Genomic DNA, 27,785 nt, shown 5'->3' with positions numbered 1-27,785 from the left:
CACCAGTAAAGGACAAATCAGACTTTGTTTATTAAAAAAATACTTTACAGGGGGGGGGGGGAAACAAAAACCTCTATGCATTCCATTGTCCTATTTTACAAAGAAATAGCTTAACAAGTTAACACACTTAGACAGCTACAAAAAAAGCACTGTGCTAAAAGATTATTCACACAAATTTCGATTTAAGACTATTCATTAAAAACCATTTTAAAACACTTGTTAATGTCAATAAACAAACTAAGGCCACACAACGCAAATAGTCCGCCAGGCAAATTATACATTTCATCTATATGCAAAGACCTTAGATAAATTAAAGCCACAGGAAAAGAAGAAGAAAAAAGTCTTAGCTGCCAATCAAAATGGAGTTTAGTCACAAAAAAACACCATTACATGAAAATTTACAACATGTGATAGAAGTAGTACATAAGTATTTCTTTAGTGAGAATTGAAAAGTGCTATATTGAGAGACAGTGGTCTCAGTTACATGCACAAGTGGATCCTAAAAAATGTATGAAGAGAATGGAAGGCCATAATATTTACGGAGATACTTGCTTTTAAAGCAACGAGCTTTAGCACGGGGATGATTCCTCATGTGCTAAAGCAGAACCCCTCCGGTACCCTTCCTCTACTCCCTGCATGACCACTAAGCACAGCTACAGCCTGTCGTTTTAAATAAAACTTAGCAGAAGTACTAGCGAAAGGTTCTTTTTTAAAAAACCTGTAGCAATGACAAAACAGATTAGAAAGACACAAAGTCAATTATCCTGAAGGCGTAAACACCAATTTTTAATGGCAAATACAGATGAAAATATATTATGGGCTAATATTAATGATCAAGAATATATTCACTAAGGGTTTTCTTGAATTTTGGAGTCTTGTTCCTAAATTAGCTTTCATTCGAGACAATATGTATAGAGGGGAAGGCAGTAAGCACGTGTGAACTTTATGCCTCTTAGAGACATCTTTTCCTAACGGTTAAAGAATCGCATTACGTAAGCTCTTTTTTCCTACCACAAGAGCTTGTAATATTAATCATCTGATATTCCAACCCTCTCTGAGGGGAAAGGGCACCTCTCAAAAGTCTTTAAAAATAACGAATACCAATGAAACAAACCGTTAAGTGCTGAATAAGCAAATTAATAAACGCACAAGCAAGCCTAGGAATTCCTTCTTAAAGAGATAAAATGTTGAAGGGGAAACTCATGTAGGTTTTCAGTATTATTGCTTTATGACTTTGGAATACTTCTTTGAATCCTAATCCTACTCCTACCATATGTTGGTATAATTATAGAATGACTCCTGGGGCAGGGGGAAGACTTTTATCCTTATTCATGAATACCATACGATCGTTCTAGGTAAGACGTTAGCAATACTCACACGCTGGGTCCTTCCCATGAGCACATTGAAAAACACGTGCTCCACAGCAGTGGTCTGCGGGCCACTGGTGGTCTGTGAGGTCTGAAAGGCTGGCGGCCACTGGTCCACAAAATACTAAAACGTATAGCCACATTCTGCAAGTAATCTCAAAGCGCTGGCACAACGGATAAGATACCAAAAAGGAAGATCAGCTTAAATCTCAGTTACAACGTCACTGCCATCAATACTTTACAAATCAGAAGACGCCAGTTTGCTCCATGCCTCACTCCACCAAACCAAATAATTTAATGATTTAGAAAAGTTGCAATCATTGGTATCACTAAAGTAGTATACAGCTTTGAAAGCAGTAAGAAACTCAAAACTTGGGCTTTTATATTGCTCAGTCTTGAAAGCATGCTATTAAAATCTAATACTCACTCACATAGGACATTCAGTTTCCAGATACATCACTAGCTAAATGTTTCTCTCTCCATCCTATTACAATTCTAACATACAATGAGTTTATTAGTACATGATTTTAAACACTTGTATACTCCTTTCATGTGTTTATATTGGAGGCGAGGGTAGAATGTGTTAAAGGAAGTGGGGATTTGCTTTTGATTGGAGGTCTTTGCAGATCCGCTGGTTCCTGAGTGATTAAACACAGTGCTGGCTGTCAGGAGACAGACTCCTTGTTTATTAGCAATGACCAGCTTAGATGACAGGTGGCATCTGCTGGATGGCAAGTGGGAGATGGGGAAGTCAGATCTTGGAAGACAAGGAAGGAAAATAAAAAGTTTCTGCTTTAGCAACCTTGTTCTTCATGATTATTTTAAAAAACCGACGTTGCCTGAGAAGAATTTTATTTTGCACAGCCTCGTAAAGCTCTAGGAAATTCTTCTGGACAGAAAAACAAAAGCAAGAAAGAACCCAAACCCACATACTTTGTGATTAACCCCACCCCCGAGTAACAAAAAAACACCCTTGAAGGCAGGTCCCTTAAAAACTAGTCTTGATAAACTAGAATTTATACCCAAGATTTAAAAACACCCCTGCAATAATCACATTACTTTTCATACCATTCTAATTACCTTATTTACAGAGATAACGAAAACCAACATCACTTCCAATTCATAAATGGTTTACATTGAAATGTTTCTCTATTTGTCTTTATCCTTTTTAACAGAGAATACATACATATACATATATATAAGGAATAATACAGATTCTAACTAATCACTGCAGTATTTGCTGATGGTTACTTTTCTATCTGTTTACACAGTGACCTCTATACTCTGCTAATATGCATTTAACTACACAACAATATTGCACAAAGTAATATTTATATAAGATTTAACCTATTTCAGAATATTTTAGAGAAAATTCATATTTGATATTTCAAAAGATGCAGCTATGTTTTCGTGGTGACAGACACAATAAAGCAGCATCTTTTTTGCCTATGTTAATGTAAATATTCCAAATCTCACCCTCCAGGAAAAAAAATCTCCAAATTGCACTATAACCAGGTAGATGTAAGAATCTGGTCTTCGGTGTGGGGAGTACTCTTCCTTTGATTAACAGAAGGCCTATAGTATTGTTAATTACGAGAAAGTAAAATGTGCATCACATTAACATTCTAAAACAACAGAAAGACTACCCCAGCTATACGAACTGTGCCTGTGTAAAAAATGAAAATTTAAACACTCAGGCACTAAGCACTGGGCTACCCGGAACTCTAGGATGAAGTCTGGTGCCATATTCTTTATTGGAAAGTGGACACACAGTCATAGCAAATAAGCTCTGGTATTCACTGTTAAAACCGAATTGAAGTGTCTCAACAGTAGGTCTTTATCATGAAGAGGTTGGTGCCGGAGACAGAAAGAGTTTTTCCTAATTTTCCTGCACAGAATATGGCAGCCTCATCAGGAAGACTGCTCTCATTCCCTCCATTTGATACTCATGATCAGTTTAGGAAGCAAAAGGATCCACACAAAATGTGAGGATGCCAAGAAGCAGAACAGTAGAGTATCAAGTCCACGTTAGCTCTTTGACCCGAAGTATTTTCCACAGTTACCGTGTATGTGAGCCATGGGTAACGAATGACCAAGGACTCTACATCTTTAGATATTTTTAATTGAAATATCCACTGGGCTTTAAATAACAGACACAAAGAAGACCGTTTGGATCAGAAAGTGCTGTGCTTTCTCTCCTGGTAAACCAGAGAGCCACCGAATTTCCCTCAGAACTACGCCTGTTCTGTATGGTTGGAACTGAGTAACTCACTTGCTTCTGAACAAGATGCAAGAACTCTTTCCTGCAACCTGTGCCGGTTCTACTGTAGAAATTGAATTTGTGCCATAAAGACGGAGTACTAAACCACAAATCTGATCTTCTACCATAAAAACAGAACCATGGCAAGAGACAAGACAAAATTAAGGGAAGTGAATAATTTACCAAAAAAGAATCTGTTATTCCAGAGAGTTCTTTTGATTTGAAGAAGAGATTGAATTATTACCTCACACCTTGAAACGGAAAGTAGCAGCAGACCCACTATTACGTACTGTACTAACGGGATAAGATACAACTCTTAACTTTGCATAATCTGTGTAAAAAAGATATGCTTGACATTTGTGGAATGTCATTTCTCTTTTTATAGAATTATAGGCAAGATTTCTCCAATAAAACTTAACTTAAGCCAGTTATAAAACTATAACTTCACATCAAAATTTAAAAAAGTTAAAAAATGTGTTTGAATATGTACATATCACACAGGAGTGCTTGGATGTTCCTGTAGCTTGTGTGGCTGCTCGGAGTCCAGTCTACTCTCCGCCTTGAACACCGGGACGGGCTGCGCCATCTGGGCTGGCTGCAGGCTCAGTTCTGATGCCGGGGGGACAGAAGACGAAGCGGTTGTGAAAAGCTGCATCTCTGCACACGTGTCTTCGGGTTCAGTTTTTATCCTCACGCACTGGGAGTCAACTTCGAATTCTCGCTTTCCAGTCACATCGCGGTCCATGCCGGCACCGCTCTCTGTGTTCTGCGTGGCTTCCACGGCGGGGTGGTACTGCTTAAGCCGAATGTGCCAGGCCAGGCTGCACACCGCCGACACCGTTTTGAACTGATGGATGACATTTCTGGGGATGAAGTAGATGTCATTGTCGCACAGCTGAATCCTGGCGTAGCGAATGCCTTCCCGCCTCATTTGGTTTAGTTTGGCTTCATCCACCCACTGCACACACTGAAGAGAGGGGAAAAGTGCATAATAATTCAGTCGAATAAAATATTATTAGCACAGGAAAAAGAGGGGCCAAATGAAAGCTAAGCAATACACAGCTTTTTTACATTTCTTATAACGCCTGACCAACATTCTTCCTCATATGTTACTGCCTCTCTAGCAACAAAGGGCAGGTCAAAGGCAGCATGGGCCTAGGGAAGCATTTAAATTCGTATTTCAAAGTGCAGCTGAAAATCAGTGCTCTGCCACACAGTAGGGCGACATTTATTCGCGCCTTCAGTCCTTCTCCCTTCTGCAGTGAGGCCCCGGTGCCATGGGGTTGGCAGCTGAGCCTGCGAAGGGCCAGAACTGGCATCCCAAGTTACAGTGATTCTCAAACCTTCTGTTTGGGAAGCTGTTTCAATGGTTTTTGGCACCCTCCACACACAGCCTTAAGCAGTAATAAAAGTCACTCCCCATGGATCTCACTGTGAGAGAGAATGCAAAATAAAATGGGTGAAGACACTTCTCTCCGACAGCTCCCTCAAAGGGTAATGAAAAGGCAGGAGTTGTTACCTGGGAAACTGGAGGTTCGTGAAGGTCTAACTGCAGTCTCTGTACAACATCAGTGAAATCCTCAGCATGGAAACAAATCACATCTTTGGTTATGCGAGGCTGGTCACTCCTAAGATCAACACAGTGAGGTTTTAGGAACAACCATCTCACAATGGAAACAAGGACAGATTTCAGGGCTGCTGTTCCGGGAAAGACTGCCATCAGCACAGAAATAGACAGACAGCTCCCCAGGACAAATATACATGTGCCCCTTTAATCAACTTGAACAAAAACACTAAAACACTAAAAAGGCTATTTTTAAAACAGGAAAATTAGATTAGTTATTATTAAACTAAAACAACAGTGACTAGAAGCGGAGTTTTAGTCTAACCTGGTTGCATTTGTAATCCTTTTACCACGTGACCCACCATCTCAATGCCACCCTGTAACATCATCAACTACACAAATATCACACCTTCCAGTTTTCAAAGTATTAAAGGGGGGAGGGGGAATCTGAATAATCTTTAATTTTAAAGATAAAACTCAGATAAAACTCTATAATATTATTCAAGGCCCTGACATAAATATGAACAAAGTAAAAAAAGTTTTTAAATTGGAGTTGAATTCTATTTTCTAAGCTTTGTTAAAACTGTGCCCCAAATAATTGTAAAAGGGGGCAACCATTATGAACACAGTATGTTGGTTTCTACAAAAATTAAAAATAGAATTATCACATGATGCAGCAATTCCACCTCTAGGTATACGCAAAAGACTGAGAGCAGAGACAAAGGATATTTGTTCAGAGCAGCCAAACAGAAGAGGCAACCCAAGTATCTACCTATGGATGAATGGTGAACATGTGGCCTATACATATAATGGGATATTATTCATCCTTTAAAAGGAAGGAAATTGACACCTGGTTCAATATGGATGATCTCTGAGGATATTATACTAAAGAAACTAGTCACAAAAGACAGCTACTGTATGCTCCCACTGATGTGAGACGTTTAAAGTAGTCACATCCACAGAGACAGGAAGTAGAACGATGGTTAGCAGGAGCTGGGAGAGGGGAAAGGGAGCTATTGCTGGTGGGTATAGAGTTTCAGTTCTGCCAGATGGAAGAGTTCTGGAGCTCTCTTTCCCAACGATGTCCATATACCTACCACTACTGAACTGTACGCTTAGAAATGGTGCAGATTTTACCTTTAATTTTATATGTGTTTCACCTCGATTAAAAAAAATGGTCCCAGCCTTTTAAACTGAGTCTGCATTTCTTAGACAACACAAACCAGCTTTGCAGCGGAGTTCCGTGGCCTTACCATTCGCCGAACTGCACAGCTTTCAGGACACCAACAGCGGCGGTGCTCTGCCAGTCAAACCCCTGGCCCACGTGATCGGCATGGGCTCTCGTCCTGTCTTCAAAGAGGACCTCGCGGGGTTCGCTGGTCCGAGGTAGGTACTGGAGATTTTTTATCTCATTCATTGATCTGCAGTTGATTTGGTTGTGAAGGAAAGGGAAGGACAAAGTATTAATAGTAATTAGGCAAAAAAGGTCGACTAAGATACCAAATTTCAAATAAGAGGCGGGCTGAGAGGCTTCAATGACTTTTATCATTAGCATTTAACAAGCACACTCTACTGTAATGTTTAATGTGATTACTTTTCTCTCTTGGTATGCCATAATAGCATAGAAACTATGTCTTGGGCTCAAATGTACTGTTTGAATACATAAAATTTAGTTGTCTAGTAACAGGAAATAAAATTCAAAGTTCAAGGCTACATGTTGCTTTACTCTGAGTCATTTTTGACTCTCAAAATACCTGTAACTCTCACATCCTAGGTGAATATTTTATAACACTGAATGAGAGCAGGCCTTGCAAGCTTGCCATTATGAGAGAAACCTCGGAGGAAAAGATATAGACTTGACAATATATACTAAACAAAAATTTCCTAGGGGAGGAGGGGCTGAAACATAAAAGAAATCTGAAACTAAAAGAGAAACTTACAACATAAAAAAGTTAATAGTCATAATGTATAGGGAAAACTTACAAGTGAATACACCCCAATAGAAATATGGGTAAAGGAAAGTAAAAGGAAATCACAAAATACGTACAAACCACTCAAAGAAAAGCAAATTAAAATGGCGCATACTTGTCCAATCAGATCAACAGTTAAGAATGTTAGTAGAAGTCATGGAGGAAAATTTACATCCCAAATAGTAGGGTGAGGATTAACAAAGGAACAAACAAAAAACAAACAAGCAAACAGAGGATGCCTCAGTCTGATGACTGTGCAATGAGTGGACCAGATGAAGGGACTGAGCATGAGATTTACTTAAGCTAGCTCTTCCAATAATCTAGACAGATGATGTTCAAACTGTGCTCAAGTCTCAATCATTTTTATAAGCTATCAATTAAAAAAAGTGCTTTTGCTTACCGTCGTCGTTTGAAGGGTGACTTTGGCATGTCTGCTGTGGGGATCATCTGCTCCCCTGGCCTCACCCACATGATGGGCCCATCGTCGCTCTGGGACCGACACTGGAGCCGGAGGCTGGACAGCGTACCCCAGGGCAAAGTCATCTAGAATCAATGCATTAGTCACATAAAACGTTTTTTAATAGTCTTCAGGTAACCCCCCACCTAAAAGAAAACTCTAAGAAGCTTTACTTTGTGTATTTATATGAAGAAATAAATGTGTTAGATAGTAATTTCTATATACAAAAGAATACTGAAGTTAAATATTTTATAGCAATCATTTTGTAAACATTTCTATTCAAAATACTGGGTAAAATTTTATTTTAACAGACAAGATTAGCTTAATACTTTTAAATGAAAAGTATCCACTTACATAATGATTCGAACTTTAATGATATGAATCAACACTCACTTTCAGAAATGGTGACTCTTCTAACATATCAAGGAACTCTGGGAAATAATCACCAACTTCTTCATCGACTGCTCCAACAAGACTTATCTGCCGCATGGGACCTGCTCGGTATGTGCCACGGCAGTACGTCCTGTTGGCCTGGGACAAACCAAAGGGGAAGAAGAACTGAAGGTCTCTATAATCTGTGTGAAGAGCTAGAACAGGACACTGTTTCCAATGTTGCTATGTCTTCTACACACTAAGAACTCAAAGGTCAGTACCTTGGACAAAGTCAACAGTTCCAGAAAAGCACCCACACACATCTCACGGAAGTATTGAAGACATCACGATGTACTTAAACTTCTCTGAGAATAATAATTTGAAACTCTGTAAACACTTCAAAGTGGCCTTTATTTAGGGAAACCAGTAAACAGACAATGGAAGTGGCAGGGCAGGCCACGGTCAGATTAACCCTCTGTAATCATTCTGTACTGTCTACCTGGAGAGCGCTCACACAGGCCCAAGAGCAGGCTGACGGAACAGCCCGATCTTCCATCACTTCCACAGAAGGTCCTCCACCTTCTCGTCTTTTTTCTCAATCCAGCTTACGCAAAGTTCTTTCTACCTGCAATGATTTTTCTCTTGAATCTGCCCTACTTGGAATATCCTCTTTAAATGTCACCTATTTCGCCTTAATAGAAAGCATAAATGACCATCTACTATTTCTTATACAATTCTTTACTATTAGTTATTTAGCAGCATTTTCAGAATCAACCCACTATTTTTTTTTCATAGACAATTTAACATCACTGCCAGTACTCTGCCAGTCAAACCCCTGGCAGAGGATGCATACCCTTACACACAGAAAAAAGGTCTTAGATCTTGTTCTCAAATAGCAAAGGTTTATTTTTTTAATTCCTTATAAATCTTTCCCCCAAGATCACCTTGGGTGATCTTCACACAGCAACAGCCCAGGCCACAATTACCTTGCGGATATTTGCAGAGTTACCTTCTGTTCGTTGGTATGATCATCATGCTATGAAAAGCCAGAGGCGGCAGCCTGGGAGAGAGAATGCTCATGGGATGTAGGAATAAGGAAGGGAGGGGAGGAAAACACCTTTTCTAAGCACTGGTCTGACCTGTCTCAGCCAGCACCCTAAAATGATTGAAGCGGAGTGAATTTTCAATACCAGTTCTGGAAATATCAGTCTCCCCCATTCCCAATTACCAGAAGTTTCTCTACCTAAAAAGACTTTCAAACTATACATGATGACAGCATCTTCTGAGAGAAAGCTCTAAAGACTATTACAACTTAAAGTCCATGTAACCTAACACCAACCCTGAGGCACCCTGCCTACAGCAATTTTCCATTTACTCGGTTTGCTAGCTTTGAGATTATGCAACTCAACACATTTTTAATCTACATTAATATTTTTAGATCACAGTACTCCACGTTTTCCTAATTTAAATATCATTTAATTCAACTGCACTGAACTTGAAGACAGCTTAAAATGCAAATACCTAAGATAATATGTGACATAAAGTATCCTTTCCTATTTAAAAAGAGAAAGTAAACGTGAAATGGGGAAATTGTTATATTTATATTTGCTGAGACTAGAAATGAAGTAATCAGCTATTAAACTCTGGTTTTAAAAAATAAGTAGTGGTAGTAGTAAAGCTGATTAGAGTGTGTCACATGAGTATTAATGTTTAAATGCTAATGTTTGTGCTACACTTAAATAATTAACAGCAAAGCTTAGAAGATGGATGGCATTTATTGCCAGAAAGTCAACAGGTACCACCTATGTGGCCCTGATGCCAAACAAGGAAATTATGAATTACCCCCTAGTTTCTGATCCACCGTTCTTACCTACCATTCTGGGTTTCAGTAACAGGACTTCCTGGGCACACAGCTGAGCAAGGCTCCTTGGCCTGTGACTAGGTTCTGGCCAATGAAATGTTAGCTAAGTTACATATGCAATTTCCAGAACATGTCTTAATAAGTAAGCAACCTGCTCTCCACTTCCTCTCTCTGGAGGGCCAGGTTCGACCATGCATATGGCAACACCAAAGGGAATGGCAGGAAGAAAGCAGAATCCTGGGTGGCCTCATGGAACACCTCTGGACTTATTATTTAAGAAACTTATTTTGTCCTGGCCACTGTCTGTGATGTATAGTGGGTTAGCCTGCAACTTGTGTCCGGTATACTCTGCACTGAAGGAGGCGCTGCATAATAACATCTGAATTACTATCTCCTGCTCTAGAGCAGTCCCAAAATAAAACAATTAAGAGTATCAGAATTTCCAAGAGAAGAACCTGAGATTCTAATATGTATGTGAAACTAACAACCCCAGATTATTCTTAGGATTTGGCAAGTTTGAGAAGTTTTGGCCTGAAAACAGCACTCAAAAGCAAAGAACAAGCCGAGTTCTACCACCTCCCAAAGTGTATGCACTGGACACCATCAAGGAAGAAACAAGTTAGAGATTGGAAGAAGGCAAGTAGAGACCAAAGAACAGAGAAAGACTAAAGTTGCCATGGGAACATGGAACATAACGCCAAGCAGGGAAAAGTTAGCCTTGAGTCAAACTGAAGGCGAAATGGGGAGGGGAGGACTGAGATACCAGGGAAGAAAATAGCTCGAAGAAAATAGTAACGAGCTTTGCATGCATTAAAAAAATTTAATATACTTATAATAGCTACATAGTATTTGGTAAAGGCCTGTGCCTTCGTCTCAATTTTGCTATGAACCTAAAATTGCTCTAAAAAGTAAATTATTAAAAACAAAACTTAACACTAAACTAGAAATACACTCTGTGGAAAACCCTGTGTGTAGAGGTTGGGGAGAATAATTATTCAACAGAATTCATGTTTCATGAAGAAACCTATTCAAGCTGATTGTTTAAAAAACGGAGGAAAAGGCTGCCCAGCAATCTTCCTAACTTTGTGGCCGGTGACTAAAAGGTATCCCGATTTAAAACATTAGTGAAAACGTGGTATGAGCCAAAGGAGTATGAGCTATACTTAGAATGCCAGGAAAAACCAAACATACCATTTTTATGCTGTTTTACTTTATAAAACTTCTTAAATACTTTTTCCTCTTATATAACGCACTGATGTATAGTTCCTTAAGAGCTTCTCAGTTACCATCAAGCTACAAAGCACTCTTCTATTCTTAGTTAGTACCCCCAATTCAATACAATGTCAGTTAATCAAACATGGCACCTATAAGCTCATTTTGGGCCCTGCCACAACACATAATAAATGAGTAACATTTGTTCATTTTCTCAGGAACAGTAAACATTACGACGTTATAGTAATAAAAGCAACATTTTATAAGAATTTCTAAATAAAGTTAAAGAGCTATGACTCTCAATAAGACTTCAATATTATATAAATTTTACAGAAATACTTTTTTTTAAGCAGAACTTAAAAATACACATTTGCCAGGTAAAGAGAAAATAATGCCATTACAGCAGATAACGCTTTTTAAACTAACCCCCTCCCCCTAGCATATTCATACACAAACTTTCTTCACTGTACACGGCTCCAATAGTCTCAAACGGTGATGTCTAAAACAGCTCCCCTTCTAACTTCATTATATTTTCAGTGTTCTTGTTACTTGTTGGTGATTTATGAGAAAATTTAAGACCTACAGCCCTGCTGGTTTGGGGACCAGCAACATCAGTAGCATCCGGGAGCTTGCTTGGAAAAATGGCCTCTTTTAACCTTGGGGAAGGTCACAGACAAAATGGGATCCTCCTCACCTAAAAAACAAAGGCCTGGAAGTGATCCCCACCTACTCTAAAATCCTGTTAGTCCAAGAGATGACTAGAATATCCGAAATGCTAATCAGTTTATCAGAGGCCATAGGGTTTTTATAAGGAGGGGAGCCAAATATTGCATACTTATTGCAGAACACCTCAAGGTCTAAAACCATTAAAAATGTTTTTCTAATGACGATAATTGCATGACATAATATCTAAAGTAAAATAATGATAATCCTATCTAATAAAGAGGGAATATGCTAATTGATCCTCTCACTGTTGCAAAGATGGTGTCGCCCACAGCCAATAAAGAGAGAATATGCTAATTGACTTTCCCCCCTTAAAGATGGTGGTGCCCACAGCCAATAAGGAGGGAATATGCTAATTGACTGTCACACCCTCAAAGATAATGGTGCCCAGTCCTCTCAGTCCCAAACAAATTATATTTTACTTCCTGGCTAGTGGAGGTGAGTTTTACAGTAGTGTTTCTCAAACTCTAGTGTGTGTGTCAACTACCTGGGTTATCTTGTTAAAATGTAGGTTTTGATTCAGAAGACCTGGTTAAATGAAAGTCTGCATTTCCAGCAAGCTCTCTGTTGATGCCAAATTCATATATTAAGCACAGTTTAAATAGCAAGCTTCTTTAAAAAAAGCATAACTTAAAATATTAAGATGGCTATGGCTTGCAAAGCGCTGGTCTTGATAATGTTTCCAATTTAATTCCCAATTGAGCAACCTAACATTTTCCCAACCTTATCTTACTTCATTCCTTGTATGGATATGATACTTAATCACTCCATCATTCATAAAAGCTAGAAAACTTGTCATCTGAACTTCCTTCTACCTCTTTGTCTTTATCTCTTCCCGTACCACATGTGGGTGCATCACAAGATTCCATTCTGCACTTTATCTCTTCCATTCTAATGCTGTCCCTGATCACCTATAGGCTAATGGATTTAACTTCTGCATCTCCAGCCTAGACATGTCTCCCAATCATAGATCCATATATTTAACTATCTCGTAGACATGTCTAACCATAGTCTTTACAGGTACCTCCAACACAAAACACCTCAAACAGAACTCATCAATACCTTCCACCCCAAAACAGCTTTCAACCCTGTACTGACTTTGTGCCAGCACCACCTTCAGCCCATTGTCAAAATCACATCTTAAGACTCTATACTTCCCCCTCACCAAGTGCAAAAAATCCCTTCTTCTAATGAGTGCTCAAATTTCATTTCTTCCTCTCTGGTGTCAATATCAGTTTGGACATGAGTCATTTGTCTGATACCACAGGAACCTAACCAATCTTCTTGCTTTCAGTCTCATTCTCCACCCTACTGTGTAATCTTTGCACACATAACTTGATAGCGTGCCCCTCTTAGAATTCACCAATGATTCACCATTACCCTAAGAAAATAATACTAATTTTTTAAGCACATGTAAAGCTCTTCACAATCTTGGTTTTGTCTATCTCTCTGGTCTCAACTCTCACCACCCCTTAAGTCAGCATGTATTCTTGCTACATTAAACTATTCGCAGCTTCCTGAAAGTGCTACATTCTTTAATATCTAAGTGTCTGCATAGGAAGTATTCTTTTAATGCGCTTATTAAGCTAAGTACTAATCTTTCAAGGCTCCACTCAAGCACTATTAAGTGCTTTAAAATGCCTTTTCTAATCACCTCGAGCCTGAGTTAGGTAACACCACACACTGAGCTCCTCTCTCACACCTGTTTTCCCAGTGCATAGCTCTGTGTCTGCTCTCACTTGTCAGACTGCGTTATAACCGCTGGCTTATTCATCTTCTCCACTAAACTGAGCTCATCAGTTAGTCCTTTTAAGAACAGAATGTGCAGTACATGATAGGTTCTCAATAAATACTTGCTGAGCAAAGTGTCTTGAAATATACTCATGAATAATTATTATGGCTACATATTTAAATTATAATCTCTAGTAATTGTATCTCTAAGGTAATAAACAATTTACTTCACTTTATTTTTGGCTCAACAGAACTTGATAAAACTTCACAAAACATAGAAGTCCAAAATACCTAAGGTATTCACTTAATTCCCAACAATCTAAAGGTATTTGTTAAAAAATATTAGAATGGCCTCTGAACACTATGTGAAACAGATATTTCATTTCACAGACTAGTGTTAGACAAATGAAAGCACTAGTCTCTTCTCCAGTGGCTGAAGGAAGGAGAATGGTAAATGACGCACATATTGTTCAAGGGGCCTAAGTCTGCAGTCTGCTCCCTGACTTCTACTTACTAGCTACATAACCTTGGATAACAATAAACACCCCTAACCCTCAGTTTCTCTGATGGAAAACAGAGGTAAAACTGTTTACCTACCACATGGGTTGTGTTTAAAATATTCAGATATGAATGTGAAAGCATTGCTATAAATCACAAAGTGCTAAATAAATCTCAATTACTGTGCTAGCTTCCATCCCAACATCTGCCAATGATTCCACTACCGTAAATCTATTACACCAACTTCCACACCACCTCATCCTTCTCCTCAATGACTCAATATTCATAAATAAAATGAAGTTCCCTCACCAAGGATCACCAGAGCATGACACTTACTCAATAGTCCTCAATATTCTTATGTGGTTAAAGTAATTAGTGACATCAAATTTTTAAATAATCTGATATGTTCTTAGAAAGTGGTTATTTTGTAAATATGAAAGTAAATCTCAAGGTAAGTTGTTGGTACAGTCATTGGAATTTCAGCTCCATTGGAAAAAATCAATTGGAAGACAAAAATCAGCAGGGAATATTTTAGAGATTATCAGCTCTAAGCATCTTGATCCACTAAGACTAACTAATATTAAAGTTAGAAAGTCATCATCACAAAACCAAGACTCCCACCCCCTCCAAGTTTCCGGCTTCTCGGATATGCTTGCTGGTCTATCAATCAGAAGAGAAAATTTGCTGCAGCTTTCTAAACAAAAAAAGTGCAAGAGCATATTGATTCTGCGCTCAGCAAGATCTTTGTAAATAGGGACTTATGGGGACTCTGGACTACATTAGGAGAACTATTTTCAGTCCCTTCTGCAATATTGATAAAAATAGGATTCCTTAATTTTCAAGGGGCTATCCTCCTTTAAAAAAAAAAAAAAAGGAAAAAGAAAAACAAAATCTACTACAAAGTCAGCGCTGCGGTACCTGATGGTGGTAACAAGGCCAAATTCCCAGGCGAAGCCCTTTACTGCACATGGCGTTCCAACATCGTGGCAGCCCCATCTTGCGGCCTCTCCACATTGGCTGCTCCTGCTCTCTCTACTGCAGAGAGAACTCCAATTAGAGAAATTCTGAAGCTCAGAGATCTAAACTGGATACTCCCCTCCTTAGAGGCAAGGATGGTCAGAATCATTACAAGATTCAACTAGAGGAGATTTCACATCCAAGTGGCTTGAAACCACTGTAATGCAGACAGCCGAGAGTCTTATGATGCAAGAGTCTACCTACATAAAAAAACTCCTAAGGAAAGAATGGCAGCCAATGATCAGATAACCTGAAAAAAACAGGTTATATTATTATAGCTCTCTAAGAGAGTAATGTTCTCTGTGAAACTTCTGTAGAATTTGTATCTGTAACACAAACTTATAGCTGACCATCCATGTTCACAATCCTTATGAGAAAAGCAAGCAAGAAAAAATCTAGAACGTATTATCAACTTCAGTTTGTGCCCTAACATAACTTCATTGAAAAAAGCATTTCGTTTAAAAGCACTGGTTAGAAGGACAGTTTCCCTGCTGACTTCAGCCCAGCTGCCCCCACCGCGGGGCCAGGCAGAAGGAACGGCTACGGCCGTCTCCCAGGGCCACTTCCCCGTCACATGGAGGAGCTGCTTCTGGAACAGACTGCCAACAAGTTACTGAAAGAAAAGCAAGAACCTGGCAAATAAGCAGGTCAATGCCCTCAGATGTTTCATTATGGCCCAAAAGATTAAGTTTACTGAGTTACCCTGAGCCTACCGGTTCTAAGTCACACCAGCTATGCTAACACTACCTAATCCGAGAGAGAATGGATTTGTTCTCAAGCTGGTTTTCCACAAAGACGTGTAATCATGTGTAAAGCATTTCTTAGACCAAGCAAGTCATATGCCACACCCCAAAGAACTTCAGTAATCAAGATTTCTCAATGAGAAATAAACGATTTGAACCAGTTACCACCATGAGTTTTTTTTATTCAAAGTGTGCTGGTATGAGCTAACAACAAAGGGAGGGTTAGCGGGTACGGTAACTGTACTTACTAAGTAATTGAACAATGAGGTGGCCTTACCTGAGTGTGGAAATTGGAAATGGTGGTGGTTTCGATATCTTTCTTGCCCAGAATTTCCATTTTCACTGGAGTGTTGGGGAAATTAAAAGCAAAATAGTCCAAGAAGTCCGGGAGATAAGCAGCCGCCCCATGCACTATCGCTAAAGCATAGTAAGCAGCGTTTTTCTCATTTTCACTGAATGTCAAAGCAAGAAACTCCTCAGAAAACCTCTCCATCTCCACGGGAGACAAAAATGAGAGTTCGTCCATGTAAGCGTGCAGGATGAGGGCACCGCCGTTGGACTGGTGCTCCTCGTGGATAAAGTTGCTGAACTTAGTACCTGTGTTTAAGAAACTTCTCCGGATCGAATGCTCCTGGTGGGTGGCGAAGGGAGTCTGCACGCCCTGGGGCACCCGGTACTCCTGCATGCCCACGTTCAGCCGGCACAGCTGCTCGTCCTTCAGGTACCCGCAGGCCTCCGTGCTCACGCCCGGGGTGCTGCTGGCCTGGCCCTGGGCAAGGGCCTCCTTGCTGATGCGCGTCAGGCCGGCGCACACAGTTTGGACCTCCTTGTTGTACATTTTAAGGCGTCTTCCTCGCATGTCTTCTCGGTGTTTCTTTTTCTTTTTCTTCTTTATTTTCTTCAACACAAAATCATCCGCTCTCTGGGTTTTCCCGTTTTCATCCGGTGTTTCTGGCCACAATAATTAAAAAGAAGTCAGTTGCTAGGTCTAGTGTCAACATACAAACTTCTTAAGGTACTTTATAGCAAATTAAGTAACCTATTCTCAGTTTCTATGTAATAATTTGTCATTATTATGCATACATGTTTATAAAATGAGACAAAAATCTTAAAATACAATAATATTCTGGTTTGAAGATTATGCTAAAGAGTAGATAATGCAAAGGTCAGCATATAATATGACCTGCAATCAAAAAACAAAAGGAAATAGAGAAGTTACTGATTTCACAAATGCTATGCAGTATGGTAACTACTGGAAAATCTACATTGGAGCTCATCATATTTTGCTATCAGTCTACACATTACTATGATACATATAGGTGAATCAAACAAAGACAAATTGAGCTGTAAGACACCATTTTGCCTACAAAATTGGCAAAGACTTTTTTTTATTTTTTGCACTCTCATGTGCGGTTGCTGGAAGTATCAACTAGTACAACTTTGATGAAGGGCAATTTGGCACTCTCCAAAATTATTATGTGCCAAAGCCTTGAAAATATTTCTAATTCTCAGACCCAGAAATCCCACTCCCAAGCAAAAATCACCTAAGAAAATGACTGGACACATAAAGACATCAGAGAGCACTAGAGGCCGGTGCATGAAATCTGTGCAAGAGCAGGCCTCCTCCCCCGCTGCCCGCGCCGGCTGCCCTCTGGGACCCGGGACCAGCCTCCCCGCACAGCCCGGCTTCGTCTGGAAGGATGTCCAGTCTAATTAGCACATTATACTTTGATTATTATAGGTTATTTAGGAAATCCCTAATTATCTAATAATAAGATGCTGATTAAACTCTGGTACTTACATACGATAAAATACTACCCAGCCACCGCTAGCAGGGTCCCCTAAGACCATCGGAAAACAGATATTTACATTATGATTCATAACGGTAGCACAAGTACAGTGATGAAGCAGCAGCGACAATAACTTTATGGCTGGGGGTCACCACCACCGGAGGAGCTGGGTTAAAGGGCTGCGGCATTAGGGAGGCTGAGAACCGCTGTGCTAGATGCTGGGGAAGCCCTCCTTGGGAGGTAACATTTAGACTAAGTCCTAAGTAATAAGAGGTGATAAGCATGTTTTTGAGAGAAAAATATTCCAGGGAGAAGCCAAGTACCCAAAGAGAGGAAAAAGTCTGACTTACCTCTAGGTATTTTGTATACATACAACACAGAAAAATAACTGGAGAGGTGTTAATGGTAGTTATCTAGGCTGTAGGATTATAAAAGTCTAGCTTTCTTCTCTTTTACTTACATTTATTTTCCAACTTTCTACAAAAACATGTATTATTTTCATAATTAAAAAATGTATTTTTTTTCCAAAACCAGTTTGGATCAATGGATAGAGGGTCGGCTTGGGGACTGAAGGGTCCGGGGTTCGATTCCAGTCAAGGGCATGTACCTTGGTTGCGGGCATATCCCCAGTAGGGGGTGTGCAAGAGGCAGCTGATTTATGACTCTCTCTAATCGATGTTTCTAACTCTCTATCCCTCTCCCTTCCTCTGTACAAAATCAATAAAATATATTAAAAAAGAAAAAAAAGAATTCTTTAGGATGAAATATCAGGTATTGTCCTGACCAACCTTCAAGCACAGTGTGGTATGTCCTATATAGAATTTATCCAGCCAACTACAGTATTTCTGACAGTGTTGAGATAGTTACTCCCACTAATCCTATCACTATATGTGGGAAGAACAAGCTCAATAAATTTTACAGTAAAAGATTTCCTTGGTATAAAATATGTAAATATATGATAGTTGCGGGAGTCTGTACAAAATCATTCTAATAACCAGATACACAGGTTATAAAATCTTCAAAAAAAATGTTTAAGTGCAAATCAAAGACTTTAATGTGATAGATACCAAATGATTTTCATTTTATTTAATACTTGCATTTAAACAACAAAAAGAAAACCAATTGCAAACATCACTTGTAATTATCATAAACTGAGATCATTTAGCAAAATAGGCATGTCTGTCTTACTGGCCAGAGAAAAAGCACTCCTTTTTTGGGGGAGAGCAAAGGAGGGTCATTTATCCTCACCTGAGGGTATTTTTTCCACTGATTTTTTGAGAGAGTGGAAGGAAGGAAAGGAGGAAGAGAGAAAGGAAAAGATCAAAGTGGGAGAGGCACGTTGATTGGTTTCCTCCCCGCATACGCCCCATCTGGGGCCCTGGATGAACCTACAATCGATGCGTGCCCGTGACTGGGGAATCGAACCCTCAGTGCCCAGGCAGACATTCTGACCACTGAGCTACAATGTCCTGGGCAGAAAAAGTAATCTTTTATTCTACACACAACTAAGTCTTTGAGAGTTAATTAAAACAATTAAAACACCTAGTAACGGTTTTTATATTTCCTACCAAATAAATATAAATACTTTCCCTATATATCCAATCAGTAATTTAGGCAATTCTCCCAAACAATTAAATGTTAATACCATTAAATATAAAGGTTAAACCAATTTTTAAAAATTATCTAATTACCCATTGTAAATGTTTAGCAATTTCACAGAAAAAAAAAAATCTCTGAACAGATCCTGGTATTTTAAGCTTCAGAGGATGTATTGGTATGCAGAAGGTGAATTGTGACCTAGATCCAACAGTGAAGTTAACACCAAAGAGGTGCCTTGATTGTAACACGTCTTCTATATTACTATCAAATTACCAACGGCATTCCTAACATGGCAGTCTCTGTGGGTTTTATTCCAAAACTCATTATATGAGAACCATTCAATTAATTCAGCATGGTCCTTCTCAAAACAACCACCACATAAGGAAACAAAAAAGCCCTAAATTGGTTTTAATCTCATATTTCAACATAAAAGTTTAAAATGTGACGTTCAATCAATCAATTCACTAATCCTGTTTTTCAAATTTTGATTTTTATCTAAAGCTAAGGCTGAGATAGAGAAAGCTGACCTTTGATTATAGAGAAATTTGAGACAACTTGTATCACACTAGCTAATGAATTTCCATGAATAAACAATATTAATTTTAAGTTATTATGGTGGTGACTAATTGAGAATGGCACACACATACGAAGTTGTTAAAGGTTATTATACTAAATTAGCCATCACTGCTTGATGGGAATATCGAGGTTGCCTTGCCATGAATTAAAAATGTTATTTAAAAGTCAGTGTCTCTGCAATATAAATTATATCAAACAAATATGTTGTACATCTTAAACTTACATAATGTCATATGTCAATTATATCTCAATTTTTAAAAAAAATCAATGTCTAAAAATCTTTCCCTTTCTGGGAGAGTGTTTGTGGTCCAGGAAAGAATGTAATCAGACCAACTACACTTAAATAAAAAGAAAACAGCCTGAAACATTATATGTTATTTATATTAGGTTACCATGTCAGTATGTGACAACCAAGATTCAAGCTCTTGCTTGTCTGACTCCAAAACTCCAACTCTTCTGACACATTCCATCCTGTTCTCTCTCTGACTCCTCCACCTCCTCCTCTCTGCAGCACTCCCATCGATGATCAACTGAAATAACCTCATCACATAAAAAAAAAGTAAATAAAAAAATAAAATAACCTCATCACAATGAACGGACTTGAGGTGCTTGGAGGAACCTCTAATAAAGAGAACGTTACTTCAACTAATATATTACTGGGTGCCCACTACACAATTCTGCATGATCATAACGATAGCATTATGTATGTTATGTTATGTTATGTTATGTTATGTTATGTTATGTTATACAAAAATACAAACATGTCCATGGCCTTCCAGGCTTCTCTGCCTCTCTCTGAGTAAGGAAAAGGACAGGCCAGAAGTTTTGCTCTGATAAATGAGATTACCTGTTTACTTCCGTTCTCTCTATAATCCCGAGTAATTCCCCACTCTCATCACCAAGACAATCAACTGTTTCTGGATTTAAATCCCTGCCAACGGCTCTTTGACATCATAGAAAATTTCAATTAGGAGTCTGCCCTCGAGACACTCCCTGAGAGCGGTTAGGACAGCTGGGCAGAGATGAAAACGGTGAGAAAGGCAGGCTGACTCACTGGAAATACATGAAAGCAACCCTGTCACTTAATGGCATTGGAGAAGAGAGCTACAGGAATCACTCACCCTTTCCTTTGTTAAAAAAGGTCACTACAATAACAAATTTAACCGAGAATAATTAGAAAGAAGCGTCACTTCCTTTGACGGGTTTTGTGGAGGAAGTCAGTTCTATGCTTTGAATGCAGTTAAAAGGGAGAGGAAAATAATTAAGATTTCAAAAGACCCAGGTAACTCAAGACTCAAGCCTGTTCCTTACAAGAATAAAATTTAAAAAAAGATTTCTCTCTCTTAACATGTAATATCTTCTAGATTCAGTTTACCACTTTCTAACTAGAAAATTTCAAGCATGTCACTTTACCTCTTCAAAAATCATTTTCTGTACCATTTTACAGAGAAAGCAAGTTTACCTTAGTACTTACAGATTAAACTTTTGCTTCAACTACTTATGAGCAGCTAACTCCCAATGCCTAGCACCCGGCATTCATGGTGAACTACGCGGGAGCTGGGCCTGAGCACTGCGGGCTGGTGTGCAGGGACGAGTGGCCTGGGGGTCTGCAAACTTTTCCGATAAAAGCTCTGAGGCCCTCGGATCTGTCCCACAGCTCTCCTCGCGGCTGCAGTGCCCACTGTGCCGCGGACCGTCCATCTGAACGGTGGAGTGGAGCTCCGCTGAACCTCTACTCTGGACACTGAATCAGCTTCATGTGACTTTCATATGTCACGGTTCTCCCCAAAAACATTTAAAATATTTAAAAAAAAATTAAGAATATATTAACTGTAATATATAAAGGATTCTCAAGTCAATTAGAAAACGGGCAAAAAACAGACATTTTAATAATGAGGATATATGGACGGCAAACAATGACACAACTATGTTAAATATCACTAGCCATACATCTATCAGAACAGATAATGTAAAAATCTGACAATAACACACACTGGCAAGGACGTGGAGGAAGCGGATCTCTCTTGCACTGCAGGTGGGACTGTGAAAGGGAACAGACTGTCTAGAAAATAGATTGGCAATGTCTTTAAAAAAACAACTAAGGAGAAACTTAAAAAATAATAATAATAATAAAATAATAATTTAAAAAAATGTCCTGTCTGTCCCAGAAAAAAAAAAAAGAAACAACTAAACACACTCTTACCGTAATACCTAGCAATTGCATTCCCAGAGAAATGAAAATTACATCCATACATAAACCTGAATATCAATGTTCAAAGAAGTTCTATTCATAAGAGCTAAAATGAAAACCAAATGTCTTTAAAGAGGTTAAGTAGTTCAACAGTGGTATATCCAAACCACAGAATACTACTCAGCAATGAAAAGGAGTGAGTTACTAATAAATGCGGTAATTTGAATGGAACTCAAAAACACCACGCTGAATGAAAAAAAATCTCAGAAAATGACATACTTTATTATTCCAATTATATAATATTCTCAAAATCATGAAATTATAGCCCTAACCGGTTTGGCTCAGTGGATAGAGCATCAGCCTGAGGACTGAAGGGTCTGGGTTTGATTCCAGTCAAGGGCCCATGCCTGGGTTGTGGGCTTAATCTCAGTGTGGGGTGTGCAGGAGGCAGCAGGTCAGTGATTCTCCCTCATCATTGATACTCCTCTCCCTCTCCCTCCCTCTCTGAGATCGATAAAAAAATATATATATATTTTTTAAAATCATGAAATTATAAAGTTAAATAAATGGTTGCCAAAGAATAGATTAATAGTTTTTAGGGTTCGGGGGAGGTGAGGAGACATAGGAAGTGCCTAAGACTAGACATGGATAGCATGAGGGGGTGTTAATGGTGTTGGAATAGCTGTGAATCTTGATTGCAGTGGTAGTGGAATTAATCTACAGGTGATAAAATGTCACAGAAGTACACACACACACACACACACACAATGTCAATTTCCTGGTATTGATAATATGCAATAGTTATGTAAGATGTAACCATTGAAGAAAAGAACTGGTCTGTACTATTTTTGCAATATGCTGTGACTATTGAATTACCTCAAAATAAAACAATTAAAGTAGTTCCTAATTATCTGAGGATAAGAGAAAGGAAGTCATAGCTTTTTAAAATATATATATATTTTTATTGAGTTTTTAAAGAGAGGGAGAGAGAGGGATAGAGAGCTAGAAACATGATGAGAGAGAAACATCTGGGGATGTGTCTGCAACCAACGTACGTACCCTTGACCGGAATCGAACCCCAAGTCATAGCTTTTTAAATAACAAAGGTCTAGCCACTCTCCTTATTAATCTTAGAATTGCTTCAAGGATGAAGCAAGATAAAAAAAAAAAAGACAGTTTTAACAGTGCCTCTAATATCAGCCAGACACTGTTTAAGTGCTTCCCCATTTAAACCACATAACAACCTTCTAAAAGCAATACCACAGCCTTACTCTACGGCAGGAAAAGTGAAGCTGATGGCGGTTAAAGGAGTCTGCCATGGTCACACAGTAAGTGGCAGAACCGAGATTTAAACTGAGATGGGCTCAGAGGCATGCCTCCTGCAGGCCTCCGTGACAAGATGCTCAGCAAAAATAAAAAAGGTTTCAAAGTGCGTGCAAAGCCTGGGTTACTTATTGATTTATTAGAGAGAGGAAGTGGGGGAGAATAGAAGAAAGAAAAGAGAATAGGGAGAGAGAGAAAAGGAGGGAGGGAGGGAGGGGGAGAGAGAGAGGATTTGTTGTTCCACTTATTTATGCATTGACTGGTTGCTCCTTGTATACGTTCCTGACCGGGGACTGAACCTGCAACCTCGGCATACCAGAGGAAGCTCTAACCCTCGGAGCTACCCCGCTAGGGCAGAGCCTGGATTACACAAGGTCACTTTACGTAGGGTTCTAAGAGTGTAGCTCAGTTGATTGTCATCCTGTGCACCCAAAGGTTGCCAGTTCTATTCCTGGTCCGGGCAATGCCCAAGATGCAGGTTCCAGCCTAGGTTGGGGCACATGCGGGAGGCAACGGATCAATGTTTCTCCTTATTTTCATATGTATGTATGAAAATATACACATATAAAATGCCAGTGCATGTCATGTATCCAGAAACTATATTTGTTTTTTCCACAATGTATTTAGCCAGGAAGCTTTTCCCCACCATAACATTCTCATTCAAATGTAAAATATTTAAACTAGACTTATTCTGATCATTTCACAATATATACAAATATCAAATATTATGTGTTCACCTGAAACTACTATAATGTTATATCTCAATTTATTTTTTAATCTTCACCCGGGGATTTTTTAAAATTGATTTTAGTGAGGGAGGAGAGGAAGGGAGTGGAAGGAAGGGGAGGAAGAGAGAGAGAGAGAGACATCAGTTTTTTTTTGTTTGTTTGTTTGTTTTTAATATATTTTATTGATTTTGTACAAAGAGGAAGGGAGAGAGATAGAGAGTTAGAAACATCGATGAGAGAGAGTCATCGATCAGCTGCCTCTTGCACACGCCCTACTGGGGATGTGCCCGCAACCAAAGTACATGCCCTTGACCAGAATCGAACCCGGGTCCCTTCAGTCCCCAAGCCGATGCTCTATCCATTGAGCCAAACCGGTCTCGGCGAGACATCAGTTTAAGAGACATCGATAGGTTGCCTCCCATACTCTCTCCCAACTGCAACCTACATGTGTGCTCTGACAGGGAATGGAACCTGCCACCTTTTGTATACAGGATAATACTCCAACTGACTGAGCCACCCGACCAGGGCAATTATATCTCAAATTTTAAAAAAGTTTAAATGACTTGATCTTAACCCACTTGTCTTCTTTATGTATTGGCAAACTACAACTGCTTCAAGCTACACTGTACAAAAGGAACTACTTAATTATAAATTAATTAGAATTAAACGAAATTTAAAATTCAGTTCCTCAGTCACACTAGCCACATTACAAGTCTTTTAGACTTGCCTCAGCCTGGCCAGTGTGGCTCAGTGGTTGAGAGTTGACCTAAGAACCAGGAGGTCAAGGTTTGATTCCCACAGGTTGAGCTCCATCCCCAATAGGGGGCTGCAGGAGGCAGCTGATCAATGACTGCATCATTGATGTTTCTCCCCCCCCCCCTTCCTCTCTGAAATCAATAAAAAGGCATTAAAAAAAAGACGTGCTCCAAGGGCCACAGATGACTGACGGCTGCCATGTTAGCACAGACACAGACTATTGCCATCATCGGAGAAGTTGTTGGTTGGACAGCACTGGGTTAAAGGTTTGCTTTTGTTTTTTAGAGAACAGGAGGCCTGAGCAATCTCCAGAGCAGCAGCTGTGAATTGTTTACATGGAATGACCACTGGCCCCCATAAGGGTGCCATCGGGAATTCTTCCTGGGCCTGGCTGCTGCCCTCTCCTAAGCAGAGGCGGGAAGGGACGGCAGAGAGAGCAGCCTCCCGCGGGGAGAGAAGCTGGTACTGGGATTCAGGACATCTGGGTTCTACGCCTAGCACCCTGGCCGGCAAACGCGGCTCGAGAGCCACATGCGGCTCTCTGGCCCCTTGAGTGTGGCTCTTCCACAAAGCACCACAACGGCCTGGGCGAGTCTATGTGGAAGAAGTGGCGTTAGAAGAAGTTTAAAAGTGTGGCTCTCCAAAGGAATGTCCATCGTTCTACTGTTGATATTTGGCTCTGTGGACTCATGAGTTTGCCGACCACTGGCCTAGTAGCTCAATGATTTGTTTGAAAATTTTTAAACATTTGTTCTTGGTACTACTTTGGGCCTCAGCTTTTTCCTCTTTTACCAGATAAATCTGCGTTGGGTGAGCTCTAAAATTACCTCTAGCTCTGTATGGTTAAAACATAAACACACCCATGAAATGAGAGGAGAAATAAAGGTAAAAACTAAAGAGAACAAGATCATTGCACATTGATGGTGGAACTGGCCCTCGGGTCAGCCTGACGTAAATCCTAATCCTGAGATTGAGACTGGAGTACCACCAAAGGAAGAGAGATTTAACTGAATTCAACAAATACCATCGGGCAAGTATTTGCAATGAATTGTGCTCTTTGGAAGGAGCATTCAAAATAAATAATGATGGGTCTTAGTCCTAAGTTTTAGCCTAAGACCAAGTTTGTGAAGGAATCCAACAAGACTTAAGATTCGAAGATGGTTCATTACATGTCAACAGCCTAACAGGCCCAGGCCTGAGAAACACGCAGGATCTTCAAATCTTCTAAAGATGCAACTGACAAATGACATAAAATCATACACAAAGTACAAACTCAGGTCATAATCAAAATCCACACAGCCCCCCTCCTTCTACGGGAATATAAACAAATGCTACAGGTCCTTGGAGATGGGAAGACACCGATTGCGCCTGTCGGACCCACACTTCATTAGGGAGCCCCACATTCTCTGTGTCAAATATTCTTGACTTTGCATCGGGGTAATTGGAATGAAGTGAATTATCAATGGGTTGTGCCAGACAAAATAAAAATGCAACCGGAATTCTCGCCTCTAATGCATTCCTTCCTACTACACAGCCCACTTGTAAGGGGCCTGGTTGGGTCCTACTTCCTAGGATCGAAGAAGGAGAGAGACAGCCTTCCCCAGCCCTTTTCTGAGAACTAAGACCCACCATGAAAATCAAAATTGATTTTTACCTCCAGATTGTAAAAAAACACACACAACAGCACGAAGGTAAACTGCGTTGGCCATTTCACCCTGCAGGATCTGGGGCGATCCGCCCCTACGAATTCAAACTCCTTCCAGCCCCACACACCCCCCCAGGGAAGGCTGTGGAGCGGAGGGGAGGGTGGGCATTAAAGCAGCCACCGAGGGGACCGGGAAGAAAGGGTTTTTACTTTGGAAGGGCAGGGTTTTTGTGTGTGTGTTTTAATGCGCCACCTACAAATCCCACGCCGAGGACCGCATCGCGCGGAAACCCTGGCGATTTGAAAACAAACGCCGGTCCGGGCTCCGGGCGGGCGGGGACCGGGGAGGGGGCGGCCGGTCACTGACAGCTCGGCCTGGAAACCCGAAGCCTCAAGTAGGTCAGGCGGGGCCCGGGGTGCGGAGCCCGGGGTCCGCCCGGGGGCCGGGGAGCGGGGCGGCCGGAGGGGCGGGATGGCTGCGCCCGGAGGGAGGGAGGGAGGGAGGAGGGAGGGACGAGCAGAGAGGGGCACCCGGAGCCGGGCTCACCTCGCTTGGGGGCCTTGAGGAGCGGCAGCCCGGCGGCCCGCTCGCCGTTCTCCTGCTTGTCCTTGTGCTTGAGCTCGGCCGGCCCGCAGGCGCCGGGCTCGCCGTCCGCGCCGCGGCGGTGGTGGTGCCGGTGCCGCTCCCGGTGGCCCTTGTGCCGGGGCCCGGCCGCGCTCACCGTCAGCGGCGAGAAGGTGAACAGGGCCGACGTGCCGGGGGCCGGCAGCGCGGCGGCCACGGCGGGCCCGGCGGGCGCCAGCGAGGGCGGCGGCGGCGGCGGCAGCAGCAGGGGCTCCACGGGGCCCGGGAGGGACGGCGGCGCCGCGGCGGCTGCATTCGGCGGCGGCGGCGGCGGCAGAGGCGGCGGCAGCGGCAGCGGCCCGGGATGTTGGCGGCTACGACGCCGCCGGTGAGAGGCGGCCAGAGCGGGGTCCTGGCTCGGCCGCCCCCGCTTCTCCTGGGACCCCCCGCTGCTCGCCCGGCGCTGCCGCTTCACTCCCCGCGGCGAGGCCCCGGCGTGGGGCTTCTCCTTGCCGTCTTTGTCCGGCTCCTCCGGCGCCGCCACCGCCCGTACGACGCGCACCGCTCCGACCTGCGCAGCCATTTCACCCACAAACACACATTTAAATGGCCCGACCGCCCCCCCGTCCGCGTAGCGCGCAAGCGCATCCCGCGCACGGCCCGCTGGGCATTGGAGTCCCTCCGCCGCCCTCCGCTGCTCGGCGGAGCCCGGGCCGGAGCTGAACATGCCGGAAACGGCCGCTCGCCGCCGCCGCCGCCGCGGCCGCCGCGCCTCTCTCCACAGGCCTCTCCGCCCGAGCGCTAGTGTACGGCCCCCCGCGCCGCGCGGAGCCTCCT

At 41.3% G+C, this 27,785-nt stretch overlaps 1 protein-coding gene across 2 annotated transcripts; it reads right to left on the bottom strand.

Moving 5' to 3' along the window:
• Positions 1-6: 6 nt before the first annotated feature.
• On the bottom strand, positions 7-27,726 carry RSBN1 (round spermatid basic protein 1). 2 transcript variants are annotated; one of them, XM_036452859.2, is made up of 8 exons: positions 26,931-27,726; positions 16,053-16,726; positions 8,012-8,149; positions 7,562-7,704; positions 6,445-6,612; positions 5,147-5,255; positions 4,118-4,594; positions 7-2,124 (listed from the first exon to the last, which is right to left on the bottom strand). In XM_036452859.2, the coding sequence occupies exons 1-7, from the start codon at positions 27,673-27,675 to the stop codon at positions 4,121-4,123; spliced, it is 2,451 nt and encodes an 816-aa protein (XP_036308752.1). In that variant the 5' UTR covers positions 27,676-27,726; the 3' UTR covers positions 7-2,124; positions 4,118-4,120. The 2 variants fall into 2 exon arrangements, with proteins under 2 accessions (XP_036308752.1, XP_036308750.1); XM_036452857.2 differs by having other exon boundaries at positions 7-4,594.
• Positions 27,727-27,785: the final 59 nt, after the last annotated feature.

Source organism: Pipistrellus kuhlii, unplaced genomic scaffold (genome assembly GCF_014108245.1).
Source record: "Pipistrellus kuhlii isolate mPipKuh1 unplaced genomic scaffold, mPipKuh1.p scaffold_m20_p_24, whole genome shotgun sequence".
Lineage (NCBI taxonomy): Eukaryota > Metazoa > Chordata > Mammalia > Chiroptera > Vespertilionidae > Pipistrellus > Pipistrellus kuhlii.
Note: the sequence above shows the minus strand (reverse complement) of the source record. Positions and strands in the feature narration are given on the sequence as shown.